Source organism: Paramormyrops kingsleyae, chromosome 17 (assembly GCF_048594095.1).
Source record: "Paramormyrops kingsleyae isolate MSU_618 chromosome 17, PKINGS_0.4, whole genome shotgun sequence".
NCBI classification, from domain to species: domain Eukaryota; kingdom Metazoa; phylum Chordata; class Actinopteri; order Osteoglossiformes; family Mormyridae; genus Paramormyrops; species Paramormyrops kingsleyae.
In genome coordinates, this window is record NC_132813.1 from 3,854,849 (window position 1) to 3,880,618 (window position 25,770).

Sequence of the window (25,770 nt, forward strand, 5' to 3'; positions counted from 1 at the left end):
GGCAACCAAGCACATTAACTGCTGATGGAAGGGATGACAGTAGATGGCACTGCAACACAATTCTATACTCATGCAGCACGCTGTAATTTATGCCAGAATTTGTCAACAAAAATAAGATGGAAGAAATTCAAGACCAGATAAGTCAGGAGTTAGTTCATATGTAGGATTCATACACACGTCCTTTGCAGTAGGTTCTGAATCTCTACTACTCCATCATGGCTAGAAACAAGACGTTCAATTACGGAGTAACTGCTCTGAAGGCGATACATTCTCCATTAAAGTGTTCTTCAAAAGCTTTCTGCTATATTTCCTATTTTTCATCTTCTATCACACAATTTATACAATGTCGACCATTATCTTTTCGCGACTGAGTGGTTATTTTTGTGAGAAGCGCTCACAGGTTTGTTTAGAGAAGGGATCGCAAAGGCTTTGTTCTGCTGTTTAGGAAGATCATTTACCGGCCATCGCTGTCAGACACAGCCGGGTTTTGTGCTTTAGCGCGTTCAGAATCATTGGTGTCCTGGCGCGATCTGAATGAAGGATTTCGGCAAAATAATTCAGAAATAACGCAGCGTTTATAGAAAACAGCTGTTGCGGGCAGACGCAAGAACTCTCCATAGCAAAAAAATTTACATAGTTAAAAAAAAATGCACATACTATAAATGTGTGATGTCCAGCGCACTTCGATGTAGTTCATCCCGACACAAGTAATATTTTGCGGTCATTTTTATGAACGATTTAGACCTATAAGGACATATAAATATATACATCCAAGAAATTAAGAATGTAGATACATGACACTGGGGGAAAAGTCCAGGTTTCTGTGTATGGTGTAATGTGAGAGCACGATAAATGCTTCAATTGCACAAACCACCAATCAGTTGATTTATGTCACTTATGTGGAGTGACATCAGTCGCAGCTAATGTCCCGTCGCGCCTGCCCGCCCCCTCTTCACGCTCCTCTCCCTCTCCGCTTCTTCCCTGTTGCAGGCTGGGCGATTCAGCGCCTCCATCCAATCGCAGGCGATTCCGCTCTGTGTCAGAAAAAAAAAACAGACTGATTTATATGGCCTGTTTTCACGCCAGGTTGGGACCGGTGTTCACTGCGCGTCTTCTTCTCCGGGACGAGGGAGAGAAATTGCAGTGCAAGAGGGCCGGTGTGTGAGGATTTCACCTTCAGGAACCCTTAGCTGGAGAGGCCAATGCTGCTACTGAACCCACCCTGGCAGTCGCTGTCCACCGGCCGTGGTGCTCAAACAGACGCATACATCCTTCCCCGGGTGACGTAGTCGAAAAAGTCAATGCTAGTGGGGGATTGGTTTTAAAAACAAGGGGTATAATAAAGGCAGAGATAAGTGAGCGCGCTATTAAATAAATAATATAAAAAACAAAATCACAAAACAAGACGGGATCCAAGTGACTGGATTTCTCAGCACTGTGTCAGTTTCCTCACTGAAGTGGTCGAGACATCGACAAAGGAAGAGGAAAAAGACTTCAGTCCATGAGGTATGCTTAGATAGGTTTGCAGAAAGGATGAGATCGTGTTGAATTTACGAAATAAACAGATTTGCGATTACATAATATTGATAATGGGCTGTTGCGGATAGAAAAGCGCTCTTGGTAAGACGCCTTCTGTGATTTAACCCAGCGTAGGCGCAGCGCACAAGCACAATTTACGGATCGCATCCGAGTAGGTAAGTGAGATGGCAACGGCGCTCCGCCCGGCTGCGCTGCGCCAAAGCAGCCTTTGCGAAGGAGGCATACGGCGCTGGTGTATCGGCGCGTCGGGGACAAGGCTGCCCCTTATGGGTGCAAGGCCGGGGCGAAAGGCGAGTTTAACGTTAGCAGAGGGAGCCGTTTGGTGCCGGCCGACGTTGTGAACTAGTGCTTTGGCTGCAATAACGGGACCTGCCGTTAAAGGTAACGCGGTTCTTCTGCAAAGTGCAGAAACACTAATTCGCCTGTTTACCACTAGCTGTGGTCAAATGCGTGCTATGCTGTGCCGGCGGTTCAGCGGATCCGAAATGCGGGATGAAACGCGAACGGAGACCCGCAGCGGCTGGCAGCTGCCAAGCGCGCTTCTCTAGTGACACCCCGATGCCCTGTAATATTGCTCCTCACATTTTCTCCATTAATCTTGCATTAGCTAGCGTCAGATTTATCTCCCGGGCCAGCGCTGCACAACTCCGTATTCATCGGTGTGATGACCGATCAGATGCCAACTTCATCATCTCTCAGTCAAACGACCGGTCCGTTTTAGAGCCCTGACAAATAACCGGATTTATTTCCACTGCTTTAACAGCCAGTCATTTGCTCTGGTCGTAATTATTTATTACGGCCTTTTCGGCACTTCAAAAGACTGATTATAAAGGGCATCATTCCATATGTCACTCCGCTACTCTCTGCACGCACAAACACGGTCCAAAGCGTTAGGGACAAGGGCGACGACAGGCTTTAAACTGGCAGAGATGTGCTCATTCACTTTCGAGCGGACGCAGCCTGGATGCGGTAACGTTACAGGTATCCCCCCCTTTCGCTACCCACTTCTCAGCTTATATGTGCAACGTTAGTAATTGGATCCTCCCCAAAGGCTCGAGAAGTGCTTTCCCATAAGAGGGTTCTTTTACCGGTGTGGGATTAAGATTACCCCGAGGGCACTGGCATGCAGTCGGCAGTGCTCCAAGCAGAGTGGCGACCGGTGTTCTGGATTTTGACGCTTAATGATTTAATGTTTAATGCCCTTTCTGTCCTCCTGGGGGGAAAGGCTTATCATGTGCATATTCATCTTTTCAGCCTTAAAGCCCCTCCGTCGCCGCATTCCCGGTGAGCACGCCTACACCCCGTTCTCCCAGTTTGCGCACCGGTGCGGGAAGTCGCGCGCAGGAACGGCTCCGTCGCCGTTTCCATGACGACCGAGCGAGCCGTTCCAGGGACCGGACGCGGCCGCGAGCCACCCGCGAGCGCTGCCCTTTGCCGCGTGGAGGCGTGTAAGCGGGAGCTGCCGCGTTGAAAAGGGTGACGCACGGAGATGGAGGTACGGTCACAGCACCGATGCTGGACCGCTAACGGCGCATACCCCTGGAGAGGCAGGCAGATAAGCTGCTGCCGGGAACAGCTGCTGTAATTGACCGCATTGTGTACGGTTGTTGCTCTTATATATGTATATCTCATGCCTGTACGCACTTGTTGAATTCAATAGAAGACAATGAGAATAACCTTTTACATTTTTTAGATTTTATCATTATTGTTACATGATGTCTATGAATTTTTATTATGCTCTGTAGATGCAGTTATAGGAAATGGCACTGTGACCTCTCTGTCCATTTAATCTCAGCATGTGAAATGTGTGCATGAAAAGTCATCAGTAGCATTTCCAGGGCTACGTAGATGCATGGAATAAATAAGCATAAACACTGACCAACCTTTAGTATACTGTCTGTACTGGTAATTACTTGCTAACTTTCAGTGATGTAGCTTCAGCAACAGTTGGATTTCCATCGTCATGGTAACATGAACTGAAGTGTGTAGGCTGTTGCTTAGCTGGTTGTGTAAGTTGAGGATTTATATCTAAAATATAAATCTGTGCTGTGTATGGACAATGACACATTAAACCTGGGTCACTGGGTCACGTCACGGAGTTCTTCTTTGGGTCACAACACAGAATTACCACAAACCCTTCACAATACCTCCTGTTATGGACAGAAAACACAAAACGTTACAAACCCACATACTGGATATTAGGTAACCAAATCTGAACAACTATTTCTGAGTTCTCTGTGCGTGGGAAACCTTCACTGAGGCTTCAAGCTGAAGCAGACTAGGGACATGCGTTTAATCTGGCAGGATATTTTGGGATGTGTTCAGAGATGAATGGTAACAGTTTCTGCTAACCTGTAGCTTAACGTGGAACCATCATCTTCACCTGAACATCTAAGTAAATGTTATGTGTTCAACCTGAACACATGTGAAATGTTTTCGTTTAGCAGAATAACTGCAGTACAGCATGGCACGTGTTGTCAAAAGATATAAGAACAGCAGAGAGATGGAGGTGTGCTGACATATGAAAAAACTGACAGCAAGGTCTTTAGGCAGGTGAAGTGTTTATCAGAATAAACTCTTGGTAATTCTGTACCTTTAATGTCTTCTTAAATCTTTCTGTGTTGTGGTTCATCACTACTTTTAGCCTAAGGGAGATGTCTTCTACAGTGTTTGCTGGATCCTCGTGTAGTTAAAATGAGACGGGGGATTCTGCTGAAGGCGCAGCAGAAATTGAATTGTGCTGGGCACAGATCTGCCGTTTGGTCTGTCTAAGGATTTTATTATTTGCATGGTGTTTTATGGCAGCATCGGTCATCTGCGTGACGACTCCTTCTACTGAGAGGAGCCGCTGACACGGACCGTGACTCTGCCCTAGCCGGCTCAACCTCTTTCCAGAGATTTCACATGAATACACAGAATGTACCTCCATGTCATTTGGCTACAAAGAAATCCATTCCTTCAAAGGTCTGCGGCAGCATATAATGGAGAATGGGAGGCCAGCGCTGGGGTAGCATGCCCTGTGATTTCTGGACTTTAACTGTAAATTCCTGTCCAGCGATCTATCTGTGTCCAGACAGATCCTTGCAGTGATAATGTTGCTTTGCTCCTTTAGTCTATTTCGTTTTGTGAACGTGCCAAACGCTGGACTATAAAAAGTTAAACTATTCTGTCAGCCAAACACACTGCAATCTTGTCATTTTTCTATAATTTCCAAGCTGTATCTTATAAAAACGTAGCTAGGTACCCTTAACTGTAATTTCTCACCGCATTTCTCATTCATTTAAAAAGTGAATGCCGTGGAATACTTAAAAAAATATTCAATAAAAAATAAATTGACCACCATCCTGAAAGTAAACAGATGAAGAATAAAAAATAAATTAACTGAGCTGCTGAAAACTGTGTCAGACACCAATACATGTGTGACACATTAAACTAGATCTAAAATAACCATAAATGATTTTTATTAGCTTAACATCAGGGTGGAATAGTGGCTCTCTCCTACATGGTTTGGGGTTTGAATTAGGGAGTTTGAGTGTTTCCCCTGTATCTCCTGCAGTCATATGCTTAGGTGAACTTGCATACCTAAATTGCCTGTGCATGGTGAGTGTGTGTGTGCAGCCTGCGATGGATCATTATCCCATCCAGGGTGTTGCCCAGCTTTGTCCCTTGTGCCCTGTACTGCCTGGGATAGGCTCCACACGGCCCTGCTTAGGATGCATCGATGGGAATACATTTTGTAAGTCTTACATTTATTTATGAAGTGAATTATTTCGAACGTACGGAAGTAAGGCTAATGCAGCAGCACGGAGTGCCGCCTGCGCTCGTGCGCAGTCCTGCTTACAGCAGAGGCTGCACGGCCTTGTGTTCTGAGAAACACGATACGGGCATGGCGGCAGAAACTGGAGAATCACCGACGGAAGCGAACTCACTATTTCAGGAAGCGAAGCAGAAAATGATTTTCTCAGTCTTTCCTGGTTTAATAATTACTTAATTAACCAAATCTATTTGCGTCGTTAATTTCGGTTTGGGTTCTCCATTCTATTTTATTAAATATTCACCAGTTAGTTTTCTAATTATTCGTAAGTCATTCAAGGTAATTAGCAATTAATTTTTAATATGGTTTCCAAGCGAAATAATCATGGCACAGGGAACAATAATTTTTTTCCTTCAACTAAATGCAATTTAATAACCTTATGACGGAGATTTGGATGGTTGATTTTCATGCAGGTATCGATTTTATTACTGTGACTTATATCGGTTGCCTACTGTCACGTAAGCTACCTGGCTTGCATGCAGTGTTATTGTACGCCGCAATGCTGCATACGTTACGAACTACCTTAACGCCGGCAGTCATGCTCTCCGTTACATCTCTGACTTAATAAAAGCACAGCGCCAAGTCTGTTTTTAAACGCAGTCTCGTTTACATTGAATTAATTTCTGGAATATAATAATTTCCTAAACGAAAAAAGTAAAAATCCAGTTACACTAGCCTACTACCGACCACAAATGAATTAAAAAAATCTTGTTTATGAAGCTGACGAGTTCAAGAAAATAACAGCTTCTTATGTTGATTCTTAAAAACTAGATGATATTTGTATCATCTTTAACCCGTTTTTACCTAATCTAACAAGATCTACAAGGCTCGATCAAATTGCTTTGGTAGGCATGTTTATTAGTATTATTTATGGTATTTCTACTTGAAGTATGAAAAAAAAAAACAGGTTTCGTTACTCACCTTGTTATTCACTATCGGTAGGTTATGAGAGGTGCCGGTACGCAAGAAACGTTCCCGGTACTTTGAAGAGAAAGACAAAGAGGTACCGGTACTTCCTACCGATGAGTATTGGCCCACTTCAAGCACTCGTATACTTGCTCATATAATTACATTTGTGCATCTGCACCCTAATTTTTTTTATCTTCAAAAACAGAATAGCCTACATTTTGTTTGCTTATTTTTTGTTGAAAAGAGTAGATATTTAACCGCAATGACGGGGAACAACCTGCTGGAATTGAGAGTGCACCGGGATCTTCGCGGTGTATCACACACGACTTGAAGACATTGAGCAGCCGTGTACTTGTTTATCATCTGATGGCCTCTTTTAATCATTGCAATTAAAGCAGGTGAATCTGTGAATTAATTGACTGTGATTTTTCAGGTGGCTATGCGTGTGCACGACTTTCCCACCATAATCTAGCCGTATTTGCTTGTATAAAGAAAGCACTCTAACCGGAGGAGCTGAGGAGGGGACGAGCAATACGGACTCACAGTCAGCAGCCGCGAGCATCCTGCTCTGCATGTGACGTCACTTACAAATCACGCCGCGTATCCTGGGAGAAATCGTCCCATGGTGACCGGTTGCCATAGAAATGTACCTTTAGTGGAAAGTTGGGCAGCTAATATCCGCTTCACGATGCAAACGGGTACAGGGGAGGAGGATGCGTGTCGGTAAAACGGGGCTCTGGGCAAAAGCTTCGCAAAGGGGCGTTGTCACCACCGAGAAAGACATTGTGGATTTATGTTTCTGTTGTCTACTCCCCCCTGTTTTTTACTGAAATCTCTCTTTACATTAGTATTACTGCTCGCACAGTGATATTCCGACGCTGATCACATATCGACCATCGGGGAGCGTCGTTCTCGTCGCCCGGGAGCTGTCCGTGACCTGAAGGCGGTAGGGGATCCGGCGCGTCGGCCACCCCGCTGCTGCGATGCTCCGACGGCGGAATCGCTTCGTCACTTTAGAAATGCGTGAAGCGTACGAGTGTGCAGAGCGCTGCTTTTAAACGTCTTTTAGTTAACGGGAATGAGCAGATTAGTATGTTTTATTATAAAAATGAGAATATAAAACAGCTGTAATTATTAGGCTTTATTAGTTGTGTGCTTTTTTGATACCATTGTGCATTTAAAATACTGTAGTTCAGGATTTACATGTTTTGATCACTGGGCTATTTGAGGGACGTACTGAGACCACAGCATGGACACAGATTTGGGGATGGATGGTAGGGACACGTCCAACATTGTGGGAGTACCATGTATGTTTAGGGGGGTGGGGGGTTCGGGGCTGATTTGATTCTTACCAATGTCGAAACCAAAGCTGCACTCTTGGATACTAGGGTGCATATATGGGGGGTGTTTGAGTCCAGACAGAACACACTGGCTGTTCCTCCCCAGGACAGTTGGCTCCATTTGTGGGAGCCTCGTAAGGCTCGCAGTGCACCAGTGTGGGAGGGACAGTAATGTCACTCCTGGCGGGCCTGTGATTGTCTGTGTTTATGGCACTTGGCAGTGAAGCAAACATTCAATCTGGTACTTCGGGATAATGAGCAAACCTGTGGCCGTCCTCATCAAGGAGATGCACTCAGGTTATTTAAGGAAATCACAAGAAAAGGATGAGAAATGCAATGAAAGTGCAGCTGCCAGCATCTGCCTGTCTGACTGTGAGCAGGGGGCCGCTTCCCCCTCTCCTATCCTGTTCTTTCCTCTCATCTTGTCCTTTCTCCTCTCCTCCCTTCTTCACTCTCCTTTCCTCTTTTCCCTCTCCTTCTCTCTCCTCTCCTATTCTGTCCTCTCTTTCCCCCTCATCTTGTCCCTTCTCTCCTCCTTTCTGTGCTCTTCTCCCCTCTTCTTTCTGAACTCATCTCCTTTCCTCTCTTCCCCTCTCTTCGCCTTCCTCTTCTTTCTTCCACCCCTTCATCTTGTTCCTTCTCCTCTCATCTCCTTGCCTCTCTCCTCTCCTCTCTCTCCTTCCCTCTCCTCCCCTCTTTCTCTCTTCTTTTGTCCCTTCTCTTCTCCTCTTATCTCTACTCATTACTCTCCTCTTCTTTCCTGCTCTCCTCTCTTCTCCTATCCCCCCTTCTTCCCTCTTATCTCCCCTCACCTCTTATCTGAGCTCTTCCCCTCTCCTCTATGCTACTCTCCTTTCCTGCTCCCCATCTTGCACTCTCTCCTCTCCTTTCTCTTCTCTTCTCCACTCTCTTTCCTCATCGCCTCTTATCTCCTCTCTTCCCCTCTCATCCTCTCTCCTCTCCTCCTTGCCGTTTGAGCATCAGTATTGTGTGTGTATACATGTTTTACTTTGACTGGAAAGGTCTTTATGTACCAAATGAGCACTGCTATCAGTTATCTGTCCATGTCAGCTGTTTATGTACTCATATGCCAACTGGCATGATAATCATTGATGTGTATGGATTCCGCAGCACAAGCAGAGGGCGAGAGAGCACATCATTCTGACTGGCAGCATTAGGGCAGCAGACACACAGACACAAACCATACATCTCAGAATTGGGCACAATCATTCACATTATAGCTTCTATCCACAGCCATCATATTGTATTTACACCAAGATGTTTGGTTGATGCTTCTTTCTGAAGGATCTTGCCTAAATTTGACCTCTTCAGACTGGGATGCTTTTACCAGAGAACAGAAGAAGAGGGTCCAGCAGCATGTTTCCACTGGGGACTCGAGGAGACAGTCGTCCTTCTCCAGCTCCATGACCTTACGACCATGCTGCCTATTGCCAGTCTTTTGTTAGTTGTGTCGCACCTTTGTCTTGTTTTAGAATGAACAGTCATACTTACCTTCTTGTCACCTCCTGGATCAATTTCATTTCAGTATCTGGATGCTCACAGCGTTCTTGTGCAGTCCAGATTCCTGCTGACCGTCCATTTCTTGCAGGTAGATGCTGATGCTTGGGTCAACATGTTGCCAAAATCGAGGAGAGCGTTAACCATTCAGGAGATCGCGGCGTTGGCCAGGTCATCGTTACACGGTAAGTCCACGCAGAGATTCTTCTATGCACAGACACAGATGCACATTGTCGCTACGTGCCTTATGGTTTCTGTGAGCTGCAAGTTTCTTCTCGGCAGGTATCTCACAGGTGGTGAAGGACCATGTGACCAAGCCGACCGCCATGGCTCAGGGCCGTGTGGCTCACCTGATCGAGTGGAAGGGCTGGTGCAAACCTACCGACTCACCCGTGGCCCTCGAATCGGACTTCAACTCCTACTCCGACCTGACAGAGGGAGAGCAGGAGGCGAGATTTGCTGCAGGTTGGCTTCAGAATAGATACAGATCCACACACACACAGACACACAGACACACACACACACACACACACACGCCGGCTGCATCTAGCAATACCGTTATACCTGCAACACTGACGCAGGCTCCTTCCACAACAAAGCCATTTCGGGGTATCCTGACACTACCCAATGCCTGGCACCCGGGGAGGGTCCCAGTAACCCTATTCCACGCTGGGTACACTGATTCTTCTTGGTACCTTTTCATATGATTGTCGGATCATAGTTTGTCTCTCCAGATGAAAAATAGCTCTGTGCTCGTTGAAGGACACAAACCCTTTTCCGCCATGCCAAGGTCACAGCCCTGAGAGGGAAGTCTTCACATGTGCAGCTGGAATTTGGTTCCGGACCCAGTTAGGGCAGTAAGATCCAACAGCATTTCCGGTCTGGAGTTGCTTTGTTTAACCCCTTGGCTGCCATCAGGGGCATAGCTAGAGCTGAATGGATGTGGGGCTTTACTTGGGGGGGGCAAGCAGTGGCAAGCATATAATGTACAAAGTTATTCAGAACACATTTATATGGGGGAGGCTAAAAAACATTTTAGGGGGGCTAAGCCTAACGATGCCCCTGACCGCCATGTCTGTGCTCATCATCACATGCCGCCTGCCTGTTTTTCAGTCCTTCTGCATATATTAACCAAGCGAGCCTCTGCCTCGCTCACCACGTTTGCTAAAACCAGCTACAGACTGATCTGAACAGGCTTTAATTCAGTGCATTTTTTGTCCCCCCCCCCCCCCCCCCCCCCCCCACACCCCCACACCCCCACAAGCAAACTCCCAAGGTTAATCTGCACCATCCTCGTCACACTGTCATGGTGCTGTTGCTGGCATACATTCTCACCCTTCTCACTGTAACTCACTGCGGGCCCATCCTGATAGGTTCGGTCTCCCTGTCTGTCCTGAAGTTTCTCTTCTCCCTCCCACCTCAGTAACACAGACCCGCATAAGCCCTCCTGTTCGAGTGAAGGTCCTTCTCCTTTGAAGAGCTTTGCAGTGCTTATAGAGCGTGTGCAGTAACCACAGAACCCTCTCCAGAGGGGACTGCAGCTTTCTAGAGTCAGGCATCTGGATGGACGGCCCTCCTGTCGGGTCCTATCAGAGTGGAGCCAGCAGGCACAGGAAGGAAGGGCGAGTTTCAGCATCTGTAGGTCCTATCAGAGGCCGTTATGGGAAATGGGAGGAACAAGGAAATGGAGGAGGGGGCCAGTCAGAGCCTGGAGTGAATTTTCCTCTCTGGGGAGTCCGCCTTACTCTCCTGCCTCCCTTTCTCCAGGCGTAGCCGAGCAGTTTGCCATTGCGGAAGCAAAGTTACGGGCATGGTCGTCTGTGGATGGAGAGGACTCCAATGACGAGTCTTACGATGAAGACTACCCCCCCAATGACACAGCTCATGCAGCTCAAACAGGTGCTCTCTCTCTCTCGCTCGCACACAAGGTGGGGGAGGAGTGCAGGGGGAGGGGAGCTGACAGCCAATCACATCCCGTGTGTCATATTCACTCTCCTTTAGAAGTGAGGGAGATGCAAACCCAATGACAATTCAACCAGTAAGGAACAGGGAGGCTGTATTGTACCTCTGTGGGTGTCTCTGCTAATTCAGGGGGTGGAAACCTCACAGGGAAAAAACTGAAAGCTGCTACTTTTAAATAGCCGTCAAAGCAGCTATATAAAGATAGAGAGAGAAAATAAACTGCATCTAAGAGCACAATTCAGTATTTTGTGCTGGTTTTGTAAATGCATTTTCCAGAACAGGAAGGCAGTTAAACTTTTATGAGAGGTGAATGTGAATATCTAGTTACATAGAGAAAGCAAAACATTTTTCAGACGGAAAGTAGGGCAGTGGGACAGTAAGTGTGTGTATATGTATCTGCCTGGGTGTGTGTGAGATAGTGTGTATATATATATCTGTGTGTGTGTGCGTCCGTATGAGCTTCTGTGGGACTGCGTGTGTTTCTGAGTGTATGAGTCGTTCCACGTGTCTTTGTGTCTGTCTGTGTTTACCTGTGTTTGTGGTTATCTTTTATATCTCTGTCTGTCAGTCAGTCACTCAGTCTGAGTGGGCCTATATCACAAAGTAGGATTTCTTGCTTAACCGGGTAACTTCGTGGATTACAGGTAGTCTGGGCTAAATGGAAGTGAAAGAAGATAAATTCTATTTAAACTTGGCTACCTTAAATCTGACAAGTTATTCAGTTAACCAAGAAACAGGTTCAATGTTTGTGTTTATCTGTTTTGTTTATCTGGTTCTATCTGTGTCTGTCTCTGATTATATGCGTCTATCTGTGTTATTGTTCATCTGTTTTTTTCTGTCTGCCTGAGTGTCTGTGTCTGTCTTTTGCTTTATATATTTCACTTGTTTTTATCTGTCTCTCTCTGTCTGTTTTCCTGTCTGTCTGTTTACCCTGTTTTGATCTGTGTCTGCCTGTCTGGCTGGCTGAGTGTGTCTGCCTGTGTTTGTGTTTATTTGTTTTGTTTATTTGGTTTTATCTGCGTCTGTCACTCTGTGTGTTTATTCCTCTGTTTTTTTTTCTGTCTGCCTGAGTGTCTGTGTCTGTCTATTGCATAATATATTTTTACCTGTTTTTCCCTGTCTGTCTTTCTGGCTGAGTGTATCTATCTGTTTGTGTTTATCTGTTTAATCTGTTTTATATATTTCTGTCTGTTTGCCTGACTGTTAGCGTTTGTCTCTGTTTGTTTTTATCCGTTTAATCTGTTTTTATCTGTCTGTGTCTGCCTGACTGTCTGTGTCTGTCCGTGTTTGTTTGTTTTATCTATTTTTATCTGTCTCTGTCTGTTTGCCTGTCTGTGTCTGTCCATGTTTGTTTTATCTGTTTTTATCTGTCTCTGTCTGTCTGCCTGTGTCTGTCTGCATATGTGTACTTATACAGGAAAGCGCAGTGATACCTACTGTAACTCTGTCTCCTAACAATCTGCTCCCCCACAGACACCATGTCGTACCCCCCCTACCTGCGGGACCTCCTGCACAACCAGGGACTTCAGCCAGGGGGTGAGAGTGGCTCCCCAGATGCCCTTTACTCCAGCCTGTGCAGCCTGGAAGACCTCCCACTGCTGAGGGGCCCCGGTGGGCCCCAGACCACACCCGCCGACCTGGCCGCTAAGATCCTGGGGGTGCTGCAGGGCCTCCAAAGGGCAGACTGCGCCTTCCGCTCCCTGGGCCGCACCACCCGCGACGACTCCTCCTGCGCCTCCTGCTCCGAATCCTTTCTCTCCCCTGAGGAAGAGGAGCTGGCCTGTGAGGACTACGATAGCGTCTGCCCGGGCTATGCAGGCCACAGGAGGGTCTCAGACGTCGCGTCGTCCGGGGTGGTGTCCTTGGACGAGGAAGATGAGTTGGAGGTGGAGGAAGATGAGGTCGAGAGGAAGAGTGATCCAGGAAACTAGAGACATCACGTTCCTGTCGTTGCGTTCGGTCTTGTCCCCTCTCCCGTGGTCTGTGCTGCTCTGCGAAATCTTCTTGGCATGTTTCTTAGACTCCCCCCCTTCTTAAAAACGCCCCCACAGGCCTTCATCCCCTTGCCTGGTTTGATATTTATCGATATATATTTTGTCTTGAGGCGTGTGAACAATCTTCCTACAGCTGTGGGACGTCTGCTGCCTTCAGCTCGAACCCTGAGCCAACGGGTTTTGAAGCAAGGGCTTCGGGGGAGCAAGCGACAGAACAGGAAAAATGGGGGGGGGGGACGGAATCTCTTTTGCATGTGTGGTCATGTGGGCTGCCTGGGTCTTTGGCCCTGTTTATAATAATGCCTGTTGTGTACCCCAACCCCACCCAAGTTACTCATCGTTAGCCAGACTTCGTGACCGCCCAGCCCGAAACCCTCCTAAGCATGGCTACCTATTAACCTGCAGATCAAAAAGAAAGTGCTGGAAAACTCTGAAGCTGGGAAGATGGTGTCTTTTCGTTGCTGCATTTGCTGTCTGGTTTCTATCATTCGACGGGGATCCTCGTCGCTGCGGCAGGCCGCTGCCGTCGGATTGATAGAGGATCTTCTCCCGGGTCGTCACTAACAGAAAGCCTGTATCCCTTCAGTGCTAGAAATGCAAAGTTTGGTTTTTAAAAAGAGAACAAGAAAAAGACAAAAAAGACAAACACTAGTTTTCCGTGATGCAGTAAAGAGGTAAATTCTGTCTCAGAGTTTCTCTATTTTTGTACACATCATCTGGCTTTCGTTCCTTTGACTGTGATCATGTTTTTTGCACGACACGTCTGCCAATTTTTCCATGCGTGACATGCTCTGCTGAAAAGGCAACAATGAAGAGGAATGTGATTTTTTTTAAGGGACGAGTGACACGGTTTGTCACTGTCTCCGTTGTATCTTGGGCTGAGAGCATGTATACTTTCTTTCAGGAGGCTTCTGTCTCTAGAAGCTTCTTTACTGGTCATGTCTGCCTGCTTCTTCTCTATAGTCATTCTACTGTTGATCTGCACACCTGTTTCTGTCCTCCGTCAGTCATGTGACCGCGGCATTCAAACTCTACCCTATTTTTAAGATGTCAGACATACAACAGCCTGTTCTGTCAGTCCCAGTACAGATCATCCATCAGTTTCAAAATCAAACAGGCAGACAGACTGAAGGCTAGATTTCAACCATTGTGTGTCCTTTTAAACTGTCTCTGAAACCCCAATGATGGCGATTTGAAAGACCAGCAAGCTTCTCACAAAGACTGTCAATCACAAACTCAGGAAGTCCCACCCACATAGAGTGGCTGTTCCAGTGCCATTTCCTCCATCCATCCACGTTTTCGAGCTTGTTTTCAGTGACAAAATGGAGGGAGCCTGTTTTCTGGACTCCACAGCCGAGTCGTCTCCTTTGGATTCAGATTGACCCTCAATGGAGCTGAAGAGAACTGTAGTTTCCGTGACTATTATGGGTGTAGAACCAGTCCTCCTCCTGGTGCTACAGGAAACAGGGTAAATATGTGAGAGAAGAGTGGGGGGGAGGGGAGGGGAGTGGAAATTGACTACTGCCCTTGCTGGAGTAGACACTGACCTTTCTGTCCTACGACTCAATGAATGTTTCCTCATGAACCAGCACACGTGTGTGCATGAATGCATCAAAAGTGTTTTTAAATTTTTTTTTTTTGCGGGTGTGATTATTAAAGAGATCAGAGGGACCATACAGTGCTATAGATACACACCCGATCGCATGTCCTGCACCTGGGGAGGACGCTGAGCTGCAGCACCACCACAGCGTGGCTCGCAGTAAAAAGGAAAAAAAAAAAACCTGCTGTTTCTTCTGAGTGTTTTGCTGTAATCCTGTGTCCATGCTGTGTTTGTGAAGGACTACGTGCATGTTGGACTCGCTCCTTTATTTCCTTTGCTAGGGCTCTACAGTTCCCACACGTGGGCCGTGTCGAGTGATTTTCCGGGCATTAGCAGAGCAGTTTAACCTGCAACTCTCATTCTCCCGTCGAGCTTGGGGTTCAAGCGTCTCCGGACGCCAGAGAAGATAATGAGGCGGATCTTGGCGAAGAAAGACTTTTCTTCAGATTTTGTAAAGAGTCATATTTTTGTAAGAAGGAAAATGAGGATGTAAGATGTTTTGGAGAAGAGAGTCGGTCTAACTCAGGTTCATCTTGATCTCGGTGCCTTCATCCCTGAATTCCCCACCCCCCTTTCCAGATTCCCCCGCCCCCCCCTCAAACGATGCCAGGTCAGTGATGAGAGATCAGATGTGCCGGAAGGTTCCGATTGTGCGAGGTGTTCCCGTGTCCCGCGTTCGTCCGCACCAGGGGATCTGAGTCCCGGCTGCCCAAGGGCACCTTCTGGGAGCAGAGGACAGCTGCCGGAGAGGGCGGCTGGGTTCTACCTCTGCGAGCTAGCAATCAGAGAGACTTATGAGGCTGACCGTTAGACAGAAGGGTACGAATCAGTCACGGAGGGAGAGAGAGAGAGAGCGAGAAAGAGAGAGCTCATGCTCTGCCTTGTTTTTCACTTCTTCTGCTCATCTCCTGTAGCCGGAAGACAAGTGCGAACCTGGCAAACACTCCAGGACTCCTTGAAAATCATCTGCTTGACAGAGTCATTTTTTTTCTGGTTTGTTTCGTTCTTCTTCCCGGCTGCTAACTGGCACAGTGGGGTACGGCTGACCCCGCCAGGCTAGGCAGGTGCGCTGTCCTGCGTTTCCGCAGCAACTTGTGACATTGGGCGCTTCTCTGAGAGATGGCATGTGTGTGTATGTGCTGGGGCGGGGGGGGGGGGGAGCTGCTTCTATAAAAAGCCATCACATATTTGTCGCACAGTGAGCCTGAGGGTGGGGTGGACCGGTCAGCTCTCTAACCTCGCTTAGGCCTGTGTAAACTGTGCATAATTGCCCCTGATATTTGAGAGAATGTAGATAGTCCGCTGATACTTTCCTGACCATTTGCCACACGCCCCCCCAAAACACCACCACCTATTTCACAGGCATGTCCACCAGAGCCTGAAATTCCATGACAAACAGAAGAAATTTATTGACATTGTACACATCCATGTATCTGTTGTTCTGTGTGTCAGTCTGTACTTTCTGAGGCCTGGGACTTTTCTCTCCGATGCTTCAGTATCAGCATCGCAATCCAGACTCGACACAGCTTACGGCCCATTTCTGCTTTTGGCCGATGGTCTGAGGCGCTTGCAGTACGGCACCTCCTCTCATGCCACACTCAGAAGTGCTGCCCTTACTTTCATGCTCCTGCTCTCTGTCATAGCCCCACGTGTCTGACCCACCGTGACACACAGAGGGAAGGTCATTCAGTATCACGTTCACTGACCATCCAGTCACAATGAAGTTCAGCTTTGGGTTTGGCTGATATACCAGGGTGCTCACCTGCTCTGGTTATGACTTGTTACAGTCCTGGTCATAAGTATAGGACTGGCTTAATCTCCTGACTGTCCACATGGTTGCTTGTGTGAGGTCTGAATTAACCCAGAAGAGCAGGTCCTTTAGCTCAAAGCTGAGGACCTTTATCCAGTTTGACCTTCTGCCCGAGCTCTGAGACTGGCAGCAGGAGGCACCCTAACACTCACAGCGCCACACGGAACCCTTCCCAGCCTGGTCACTGTGAGCTCCTGACCTTTGACCTTTGACCTCTTCTCTGCCTATTCCTACCATTCATTTCCTGGTGATTTAATTGGTTGATTGTCAATGACTGGTTGGTTCTCCTTTGATTGCCTCCTTGTTTTTGGCTTCTGTCTCTAACATTTGGAATTACTGGTACTTGATTTGTAAATGAAGGTTCTATGTTGCATCACCTGCCTTGATTTGAAGTTATGAATAAAATCATTGATGTTATTTTCACCTCCTTGAAGCGTCTGTTTGATCGTGCAGAAGAACATCAGTTGCCCAATTGTGAGTTTAATGGTCACACAGTGTACTTTAGCCAAATTGTTGACCTACCACAGAATTAATACCAGATATCTGTTTCCAGTTCAGTTGTTGGGTGTGACAGGAAGTAGCAATTAATGATGGAACCTGCAGTGAAACGTAACACAAGCCGAGAGAGACAAGGAGTCACGATAAATCTGAGCAGAACCTGTCTACACCTCAAGGACCTTGCTCATTTAGTGTCATTATGAAGACAGTGCACGATTAAGGAAGTGTAGGCAGCCCACTAAAATACTACCCCCATCCATAAAGCCCCAACCCCCCAAGGCTGACAGCTTACCTCAGACATCTCTGGACCCCAAATTCCTCCTAATCTCTGAGTGGGAGATCTGCTGCCTCTACTTGCTATCAGCTTTTCTGTTACTAAAGGGGTCCTCGTGAGAATGGATGGCCTATTATGGAGACGGGCCCACCATGTCTGACTGTGATATCCCAGAATGCACTGGGTGTGGGTGGGTGTGGATGAGATAGCAGCCGCTGAAATGTCTTGCGGCTCTCACAGTGTCCGTGCGCGAGCGGGATACTCCGGGTCTGTGACTCCACGGCCCCACGGCAAAGCCTCGTCTCTCCGCAGCGGCATGGCGACCTTCAGCGGCTCTATATCCCGCTCCAGCCGCTACAGCAGCAGCTCTGTTCGGGCGGAGTCTGGCTCCAGGCCCGGATTGGCATTCCAGCCGTACCTAGATGCTGGGTGCCGTAGGCTGTTTGGGAATGAGGGGACTGAAGATCATCTGAACCTGTCAGCTTTCGACCATTGTGGTGAGTGTTAGGGGGATGGCGGTCTGGCTTCTGTCCTCACCAGAAGAGCAGTTTTGGCATTTCGCGTTTCAGCATTTAAGCTGTCAAACAGCAGTGTTTCTCAGCCCAGTCCTTGAGGACTCTCAGCAGTCCGCATTTTTGCTCCCTCACATATCCCAACAGGCCTATAGCAGGTATTCGGGGTTCTTGATTGGCTGGGAGCTGGGAGGAAGCAAAATCATGGACTGTCAGGGGGCTGAGTTGAGCAACATCGTAGTATAACCTCTTCGCTAACTGCATAGGTTACTGTGGCAGCAATATCTTTAAACTGATATCTACTTTCCACATAATATTTCATGTTCTTTATCAGACATGATACAAAGATACAAATATAGAGATAGACGAATATTGCTTGTGTTCGTCTTCAATAAAGGTTTAATGAAGTTTGATTATAAACAAATCTGTGGCCTTTCTGAAAGATGAAAAGGAACGTGGAAATATGTCTGAGATGACAGAGGTGAAGTGTTACTCGGGATGGTGACCACACTGGCTTTGGCTGCCGCACCGTGTCTCCCAAAGGCAGAACTCTGCTTTGACGGTGAAAACAGTCAGAAGTACGGATGAAATTAAATTATCCTTAATTTTTCCATTTGCATTGAATTGTTTTAATTTGCCCAATACACACAAGTACAAGTGAGAGTGAATCTTGGAGTCAGAGTACAGAGTAGCACTGGAACATTTTTCAGGGGTTTAAGGGCCCAGCATAAGAGGGAGGGCAGCGGTGGCCTAATGGTTATGGACACATGCTTGTGATCGAAAGGTTGTTGGTTTGAATCCCTGCCCAGCAAAGTACCACTGAGGTACCTTGTTGGCAAATGAGTGTCTTCTGAGTATGAGGGAATTCTTCATCTTGCCTACTGGGATGTACCTTCAAGATGTATGTTTAGGGTGCACCTTCACAGTGCACCATGTCCTCCATGCATGGGACATTGCTGAGCTGTCCCCCCCCGCCCCCCCTCCCGCAGGCTCGTCCTACAGTGTGTCAGCTGACGTCAGCCAGTTTGAGCCTGGGGATGTGGTGGTGTTGGCCTTCAATTGCTGTGTGGTCATCCATGCTGAAAAGGTGGGGGCAGCCTGTAACCCCCATTACCCCAGCCTTGTGTGTTTCCTCCCTCCTATGTCCCTGTCCAACCTTGTCCTGCTCCTGGCTCTGCTCTGCCCCCAGGTGGCAGATGATGGTAGTGTCAGCGACACCTTCACTCACAGGAGCCAGCTTCCTGAGGACATGGACCCTCTGACGGTCAGCAGTGCCTTAACGGCCGAGGGGATTCTGGTGGTGAGCGTGAGGAAGAGGAGCAGCCAACAGGAACATGACCGTGACCTCCCCCCTCCAGCCTACTGTGCTCACAGCCATGTATAACACCCCTGCACTCATTCCTACAGCTGTGTTTGGAAAAACTTCATTAAAAGTATTTATAAATGTTCTCAGCTCAATGTCTTCTTGCTTCCACACCCACAAACTCATTTAATGGACATTAATCCCAAACAGCTATCAGTGCTGGGCAAACTATTGGAACACAAAGGCCTTTTGTGAGCTAACAGCTGCAGTTTTGCCCTTTTCTCCAAGACGTGGAGTTTCTCAGTCATCCTTAGATGCCTGCAATGCCAAAGATAATCAAGCTCTGTTTTCACTAAACAATGTGCGTAATATTCTGACTTCTGGCTGGTAGGTGTAGCTGTGGTTGGCCAGTCGGATCCCACAGAAACATCTGATCTGGGTGGAAGGAGCAGAGCCCTCTGAGGTTATGTGGGATCTCATGAGCCGGGCTGGGTTGGACTTTCAAGGTAGCTAACGACAGCATCTCCACCCCGAGGCCAGAACCCTGTTGAAGACCAACACAATGAACGGCGGAGAGTGGAATGGGGAGCTGCGTGAGTCAGCTGGTCAGTCAAGACAGAAATAAAAATGCGCTCGTAATGAGGACACGCTTGTCAAGATCGATGCGTGCACCGATCTGGTGAGACAGAACGACACCCCGGTTTGAAGGAAGCTAACGAAATCCCATGCTTGTCAAATCCCATTTCCTCTGCACGAGCCCCGTCACTGCAAAGCGGACGACGGCCTGCAGAAGCAGCTGCGTCTGCAAACGAACTTCCACAGAAAGACCTCCTGCTGTTCGTGTAATTTAAGAGCTATTTATGTTACCGCTGTTCATTTTCCAGCTACAAGTTTGCCCCTGTGAACTTTGAATAAATGAAGACCCATATAAGTCCTAAAAACATTATTCAGCCCAGCATACTGTATACGCAAGGTGTCTATGCATTCGGCCGGCACTAAGGTATGTAAACTTGCAGTACCTGGTGGCAGTGGAGGACGATTGTTCCCCTTGAGCCTGGTTTCTCCCAAGGCTTCTTCCTCCCTCTCTTGGGGAGTCCTTACCACTGTTACCTCAGGCTGACTCTCTGGGGACCTTGAGGCCGGGACTCTGTAAAGTGTTCCGTGACAGTACGCTGTGTGGAAAGCGTTACATAAATAAATTGCACTGAAGTGTACGTTTGAGGTCACGTCCTGGCAAGTGAGTAATCACCGAAACATGAAACCTCCTCAACCTTGTAATGAGGACGGACAGATGCGACTAATTGAGCAAGGTGAGGCCAAGACAGACAGACTTGCACACGCAGGCTGCTAGATTATGATTGGACATCTGGCACAAACCCGGGAAACCCACCCGCCTCTATTCAACACCAGGAACCAGCTACCAGCCCCTAACCTGCTTCCCCTGGAGGCACCTGCCTCTACTCAACACCAGGAACCAGCTACCAGTTCCTAACCTGCTTCCTCTGGAGGCACCTGCCTCTGTGATTTCCCTGAAACATTCCCCAATGAGGTGCAAACACATGACCGCAATGTGGACACAACATCACAACACAAAGGTTCAACGTTTGTTAAAGCTTTATTTATCCCCGATATACAAAAATAAAATTAGTCAACCTCTCGTCTGTTCGACGTTGGCATGTACAGTATTTACAGGTTCAGGGTTAGAGCCCGACAGACAACCAGGCAGACAATACTAACACAAACGGCTGGAAAAAAAACATCCGCAGTCATTTATTTTATATATACACATACATTATATATTCCATTTCTTTACAAAAATAAGGTTATCTTGTGTTCATGTCAAGTAATCGATTAAAATCTGGTTATAAAGTGAGATGAACGATCATTATTGCACAAATTTATTACCTAAGAAATCAAATAAGAACTCCATGTTACCCTTGCTGATTAATACATTTTAATAAATATGCACCTGCCTTTTTAAGTTTGTGAGGAAATGTATGATGGGCAAAGGTATGAATAACAGGGAGGGAGAAAACGGTTAGAACACTATGATTCAGAGGCAGATGGGTATCAGCGAGGAGATTAAAAGGCTTGCATTTATTCCAAGCATGCCCAGGTAGACCCTGGCTATACCCCGGGGCACTTGGTGAAATGGATCTTGCACAAATACTGCAGATCTTTGAGATGTGGATTCATGCTGCGCTGTGAGGCGTCAGGAGTCAAGGCATCCGGCGACTCCTCAGCAGATCGGGACGTTTAACGACGAAAGCCACGCGTCGTGGAAATGTGAGGTCAGTGCTAATTGCAAAGTGACGTGGAGCCCAACAGCAGGAAGCGCAGTAAAAAGGAAGCAAAACGCCACAATATAATTCAGTTACAGTGATTACAGAACATGTAACATAATACAGACTATAAAACATTTTCATTCCATATTTTTGGTTGCAAACGAAGGAACTGGCAACTTTGAATATCGCATGCTCTAGGGAAAATGGTTCTTGGTCGTGTTTGTAGCTTGGAAGGTGGTTTCTGTGTGGGTGTAATATTACACCCAAAGAATTTCTTTCGAACACATTCTTTACCGGGAATCCCGGTAATGTGACAGAGCAGGGATGTGCAGGGGCAGAGCATGGAGTTATGTCCATGCATAGCAAGATCACAGGCTGGCAGGTCCACAGATTTGTTCATCCGAGTTAGTCAGACAGATGGTAAGGGCATAGTTAGGCACACTTAAGGAAGGTCAGTGTTGCAATCAGAATTGCTGGGTGTCATGGCAACACAAAAACTGTCCTCCTTAGTATGGCTGGGCGTCATGGCAACACAAAGACTGTCCTCCTTAGTATGGCTGGGCGTCATGGCAACACAAAGACTGTCCTCCTTAGTATGGCTGGGCGTCATGGTAACACGAAGGCTGTCTTCCTTAGTATGGCTGGATGTTATGGCAACGCGACACTGTGGCACCTTGCACATGGCTGGGCGTCACGGCAACATGGAGTCCTCTTTAGTATGGCTGGGCGTCATGGTAACACAGCACCGTGCCATCTAATGTATGGACAGGTGTCATGGAAAAACAGAGGATGAAGTTACAAAGACAAAGGCCATGTCTTCCTAGAGCACAGGCGAGGTGTACAAGCTTGTAAGCCTGTGTAAACTTTCAAGTGTGTGTACAAGGTACAAATACAAGCAGAGGTCAATGGAGTAGATGATTATGATGGTGGAAAAATTTAAGTAACCCCCTCCCCATAAAATCATACACAAAGTAATGATTAACTCACCATATGGGTCTAAAATACACAGCAACTGTAGTGAAAAGTCAAGAATTGTCAATATTGAAATGTTTCTTTTACAGATTGGGGATATACCCACTACACACAAATTTAATTGGTTCATAACCTACTGATCTGTAATTGAATAATTATCAGTTAGTACCAAAGTTCCTCGTAGCTAAAGCGTTCAAACACCTGGGTTAATTAAATTAGACAAAATTTGCATCTTTCCAAGTGCTGCATTAAAAACTATAAAAAAAAAATGAGTTGTACCAAGAAATGGTCCCAGTTCAGGTCCTGTGCATGACCCAGTTACCCAGGGTCAGGGGTCGTTTGTTTGACTGGCTGCTTATGTCTCAGTCATGGTATCAAGCAGCTGACTGAGTTTCTTCCTGATTTTTAAAATATATTGACGTTTCAGTCTCCCTCTCTATAGGCTGGCTGCGTTTCAGCCTCCCTCTCCATAGGCTGGCTGCGTCTCAGTCTCCCTCTCCATAGGCTGGCTGCGTTTCAGCCTCCCTCTCCATAGGCTGGCTGCGTTTCAGCCTCCCTCTCCATAGGCTGGCTGCGTTTCAGCCTCCCTCTCCATAGGCTGGCTGTGTTTCAGTCTCCCTCTCTATAGGCTGGCTGCGTTTCAGCCTCTCTCTCCATAGGCTGGCTGTGTTTCAGCCTCCCTCTCCATAGGCTGGCTGCGTTTCAGCCTCCCTCTCCATAGGCTGGCTGCGTTTCAGCCTCCCTCTCCATAGGCTGGCTGCGTTTCAGCCTCCCTCTCCATAGGCTGGCTGCGTTTCAGCCTCCCTCTCTATAGGCTGGCTGCGTTTCAGCCTCCCTCTCCATAGGCTGGCTGCGTTTCAGCCTCCCTCTCCATAGGCTGGCTGCGTTTCAGCCTCCCTCTCCATAGGCTGGCTGTGTTTCAGCCTCCCTCTCCATAGGCTGGCTGTGTTTCAGCCTCCCTCTCCATAGGCTGGCTGTGTTTCAGTCTCCCTCTCTATAGGCTGGCTGTGTTTCAGCCTCCCTCTCTATAGGCTGGCTGTGTTTCAGCCTCCCTCTCCATAGGCTGGCTGTGTTTCAGTCTCCCTCTCTATAGGCTGGCTGCGTTTCAGTCTCCCTCTCCATAGGCTGGCTGTGTTTCAGCCTCCCTCTCCATAGGCTGGCTGTGTTTCAGTCTCCCTCTCCATAGGCTGGCTGTGTTTCAGTCTCCCTCTCCATAGGCTGGCTGTGTTTCAGTCTCCCTCTCTATAGGCTGGCTGTGTTTCAGCCTCCCTCTCCATAGGTTGGCTGCGTTTCAGCCTCCCTCTCCATAGGCTGGCTGCGTTTCAGCCTCCCTCTCCATAGGCTGGCTGCGTTTCAGCCTCCCTCTCCATAGGCTGGCTGTGTTTCAGTCTCCCTCTCTATAGGCTGGCTGTGTTTCAGCCTCCCTCTCTATAGGCTGGCTGTGTTTCAGTCTCCCTCTCTATAGGCTGGCTGTGTTTCAGCCTCCCTCTCCATAGGCTGGCTACATTTCAGTTTCCCTCTCTATAGATGGGCAGCGTTTCAGTCCTGGTATCTATAAATATTTAAGCTGGCTGAGCTTCAGTTCTGTTTTTTTTTGTTATCTATTGGCTGTATTAGCTATTGTTTGGTCTGTATAGGCTGGCTGTGTTTAAATCCCTGCCTCTATTGGCTGGCTGTGTTTAAATCCCTGCCTCTATTGGCTGGCTGTGTTTAAATCCCTGCCTCTATTGGCTGGCTGTGTTTAAATCCCTGCCTCTATTGGCTGGCTGTGTTTCAATCCCTGCCTCTATTGGCTGGCTGTGTTTCAACAGGCTTGCTCGAATCCAGACCAGACAGACCCAAGGCTACACTAGCCAGGTGCTAGTTGCCATAGAGTTCCTAGGTTACTCCCCTTCAGTGTGCAGCACAAGAGAAATGTGTCGAGAACACAGAGAGGTGTTAATTACAGCCCTGTTCCAGACAGACAGTGTAATGACCAGTGAGAGTGTGTGTGTGTGTGTGTGTGTGTGTGTTTAGCAGAGACACTGAGTGAACCTAAGAAGGACCCCTAACATGGTTGGTTCCTGCTCTCTCTGTCTCCTGGTTATTAAAAGCTAAATATAGAGAAGTGTCTTATTAAAATGAGTGTCAGCAGCTTAAGCCCGGAAGAGAATTCACCTTTCAGGTGGTAAGGAGGCTCTGCCTGGACTACGGCAGCTTCGACAATAAGTTAAAAAGTGCCAGAGGCCAATTTTGTGTTCTTACACCAATTTCACAAAACAACTAGAGATCAGTGGTAAAAAAAACTTCTTAGCACCAACGTGCTGAACAGACACCCTCTTGTGCTTCCTGTAGAAACAGGAAAGGCTGCATGCATGTGTGTGTGTGTGTGTGTGACAGAAAGGGCTGCACTGCGTGCCTCCTACCACGCCACAAGGTGGCACTATGCAAGACTCCCTCCTGCGACAAACACGAGCACAGAATGCAGGAACCGCAACGGAAAACTGGGTGTGAGATGAGCAAAGACGGATTCTGGGTGGGATACATGTGAAGAAGAGGAAGAGGAATGTTGGCTGGAAGTACCACTGAACCCCAGGATGTGGAAGACAAGGTTCAGAGAAGAGCCTCCTGTGAGAAGACCAGATGTTCATCATGCACTCTTCTCAACATGAAGAGTGTAGTTTAAAAAATAAATCATTTCTACTGTTGACGCAAATAAAACTCCAGACATCATGCAAATCGTTTCCCCCACTCTACCACCTACACAGAGGTAGACACACTCTCTCTCTGTCACTCCCTCACACACACACACACACACACACACACACACACACTCCAGAGCAGCGACTCTGAGACATGGGCTTATTCTTTCGCCTGGTCCCTCCATTCCCACCCAGGGCAGGAAAGTCCAGTCAGTGTGGAAGCAGAATCGGATTCTGATTTGGGGAAGCTCTGAGTGGAGGAGCCGGCAGAGAGCTTACGGAGTTCAGAGAGACCATGGCGCTGACGTTCTCCTCCCAGCCCTCCCACCACCGCAGTCCCCCTCACTGCGACTTGTCCTCCGAATCCGACGGGTGATGCTCCCGTGGAAGCGTCAGGCTCCGGTGCCGGTCCCATAGCTTGTGCAGTTCCGTGGCCTCGGTCTCGCTGCTGCTGGTACCGCTGTCCCGGAAACTGGCCAGTGGGGGGCGCACCTTCACCCCCTTCACGGTCACCGAGCCCTCGATGGCTTTCCGTAGCTGTGGACAGAGGTGAAGCAGGGGTGAGTGGGGTGACGAGGAGGCCTGGCAGGCCGGTGGAGCAGTGGCTAGCGGGGGCCGTCTGATGCTGTTTATTAATCCAGTTGCTGACGGCGACAGATTAAACTCAGATCTGAGGAACAGTCACTGTGGGACTCTAAGGGAAGCTACAAATCACTGTTCTGCAGAAGACCAGTCACGTAATCCTCAAAGATAAAGGCT

General features: G+C 47.7%; 3 protein-coding genes across 11 annotated transcripts in view; 2 read left to right on the forward strand and 1 right to left on the reverse strand.

Annotated features, from left to right (window-relative positions):
* The first annotated feature begins 982 nt into the window (after positions 1-982).
* fam131ab (family with sequence similarity 131 member Ab) lies at positions 983-16,903 on the forward strand. Of its 5 annotated transcripts, XM_072701181.1 has the most exons (7): positions 983-1,506; positions 1,649-1,694; positions 2,794-3,034; positions 9,212-9,305; positions 9,403-9,585; positions 10,888-11,019; positions 12,556-16,903. In XM_072701181.1, exons 3-7 carry the CDS (start codon positions 3,029-3,031, stop codon positions 13,011-13,013), a joined length of 873 nt encoding a protein of 290 aa, XP_072557282.1. In that variant the 5' UTR covers positions 983-1,506; positions 1,649-1,694; positions 2,794-3,028; the 3' UTR covers positions 13,014-16,903. The 5 variants fall into 5 exon arrangements, with proteins under 5 accessions (XP_072557282.1, XP_072557284.1, XP_072557281.1 ...); XM_072701183.1 differs by lacking the exon at positions 2,794-3,034; XM_072701180.1 differs by lacking the exon at positions 1,649-1,694.
* A 555-nt stretch (positions 16,904-17,458) lies between these two features.
* LOC111849077 (protein lethal(2)essential for life-like) lies at positions 17,459-19,218 on the forward strand. Its single transcript, XM_023821630.2, has 3 exons — positions 17,459-17,755; positions 18,760-18,857; positions 18,960-19,218. Exons 1-3 carry the CDS (start codon positions 17,479-17,481, stop codon positions 19,152-19,154), a joined length of 570 nt encoding a protein of 189 aa, XP_023677398.1. The 5' UTR covers positions 17,459-17,478; the 3' UTR covers positions 19,155-19,218.
* Positions 19,219-20,669: 1,451 nt separating this feature from the next.
* Positions 20,670-25,770, reverse strand: part of clcn2c (chloride channel 2c) — a 49,324-nt gene continuing 44,223 nt past the window's right edge. For all 5 annotated transcript variants that reach the window (XM_072701732.1, XM_023822180.2, XM_023822211.2 and 2 more), the window contains one exon: positions 20,670-25,548. In XM_072701732.1, the coding sequence (XP_072557833.1) occupies positions 25,354-25,548 (195 nt within the window). In that variant the 3' untranslated portion in view covers positions 20,670-25,353. The remainder of the gene's footprint in view (positions 25,549-25,770) is intronic.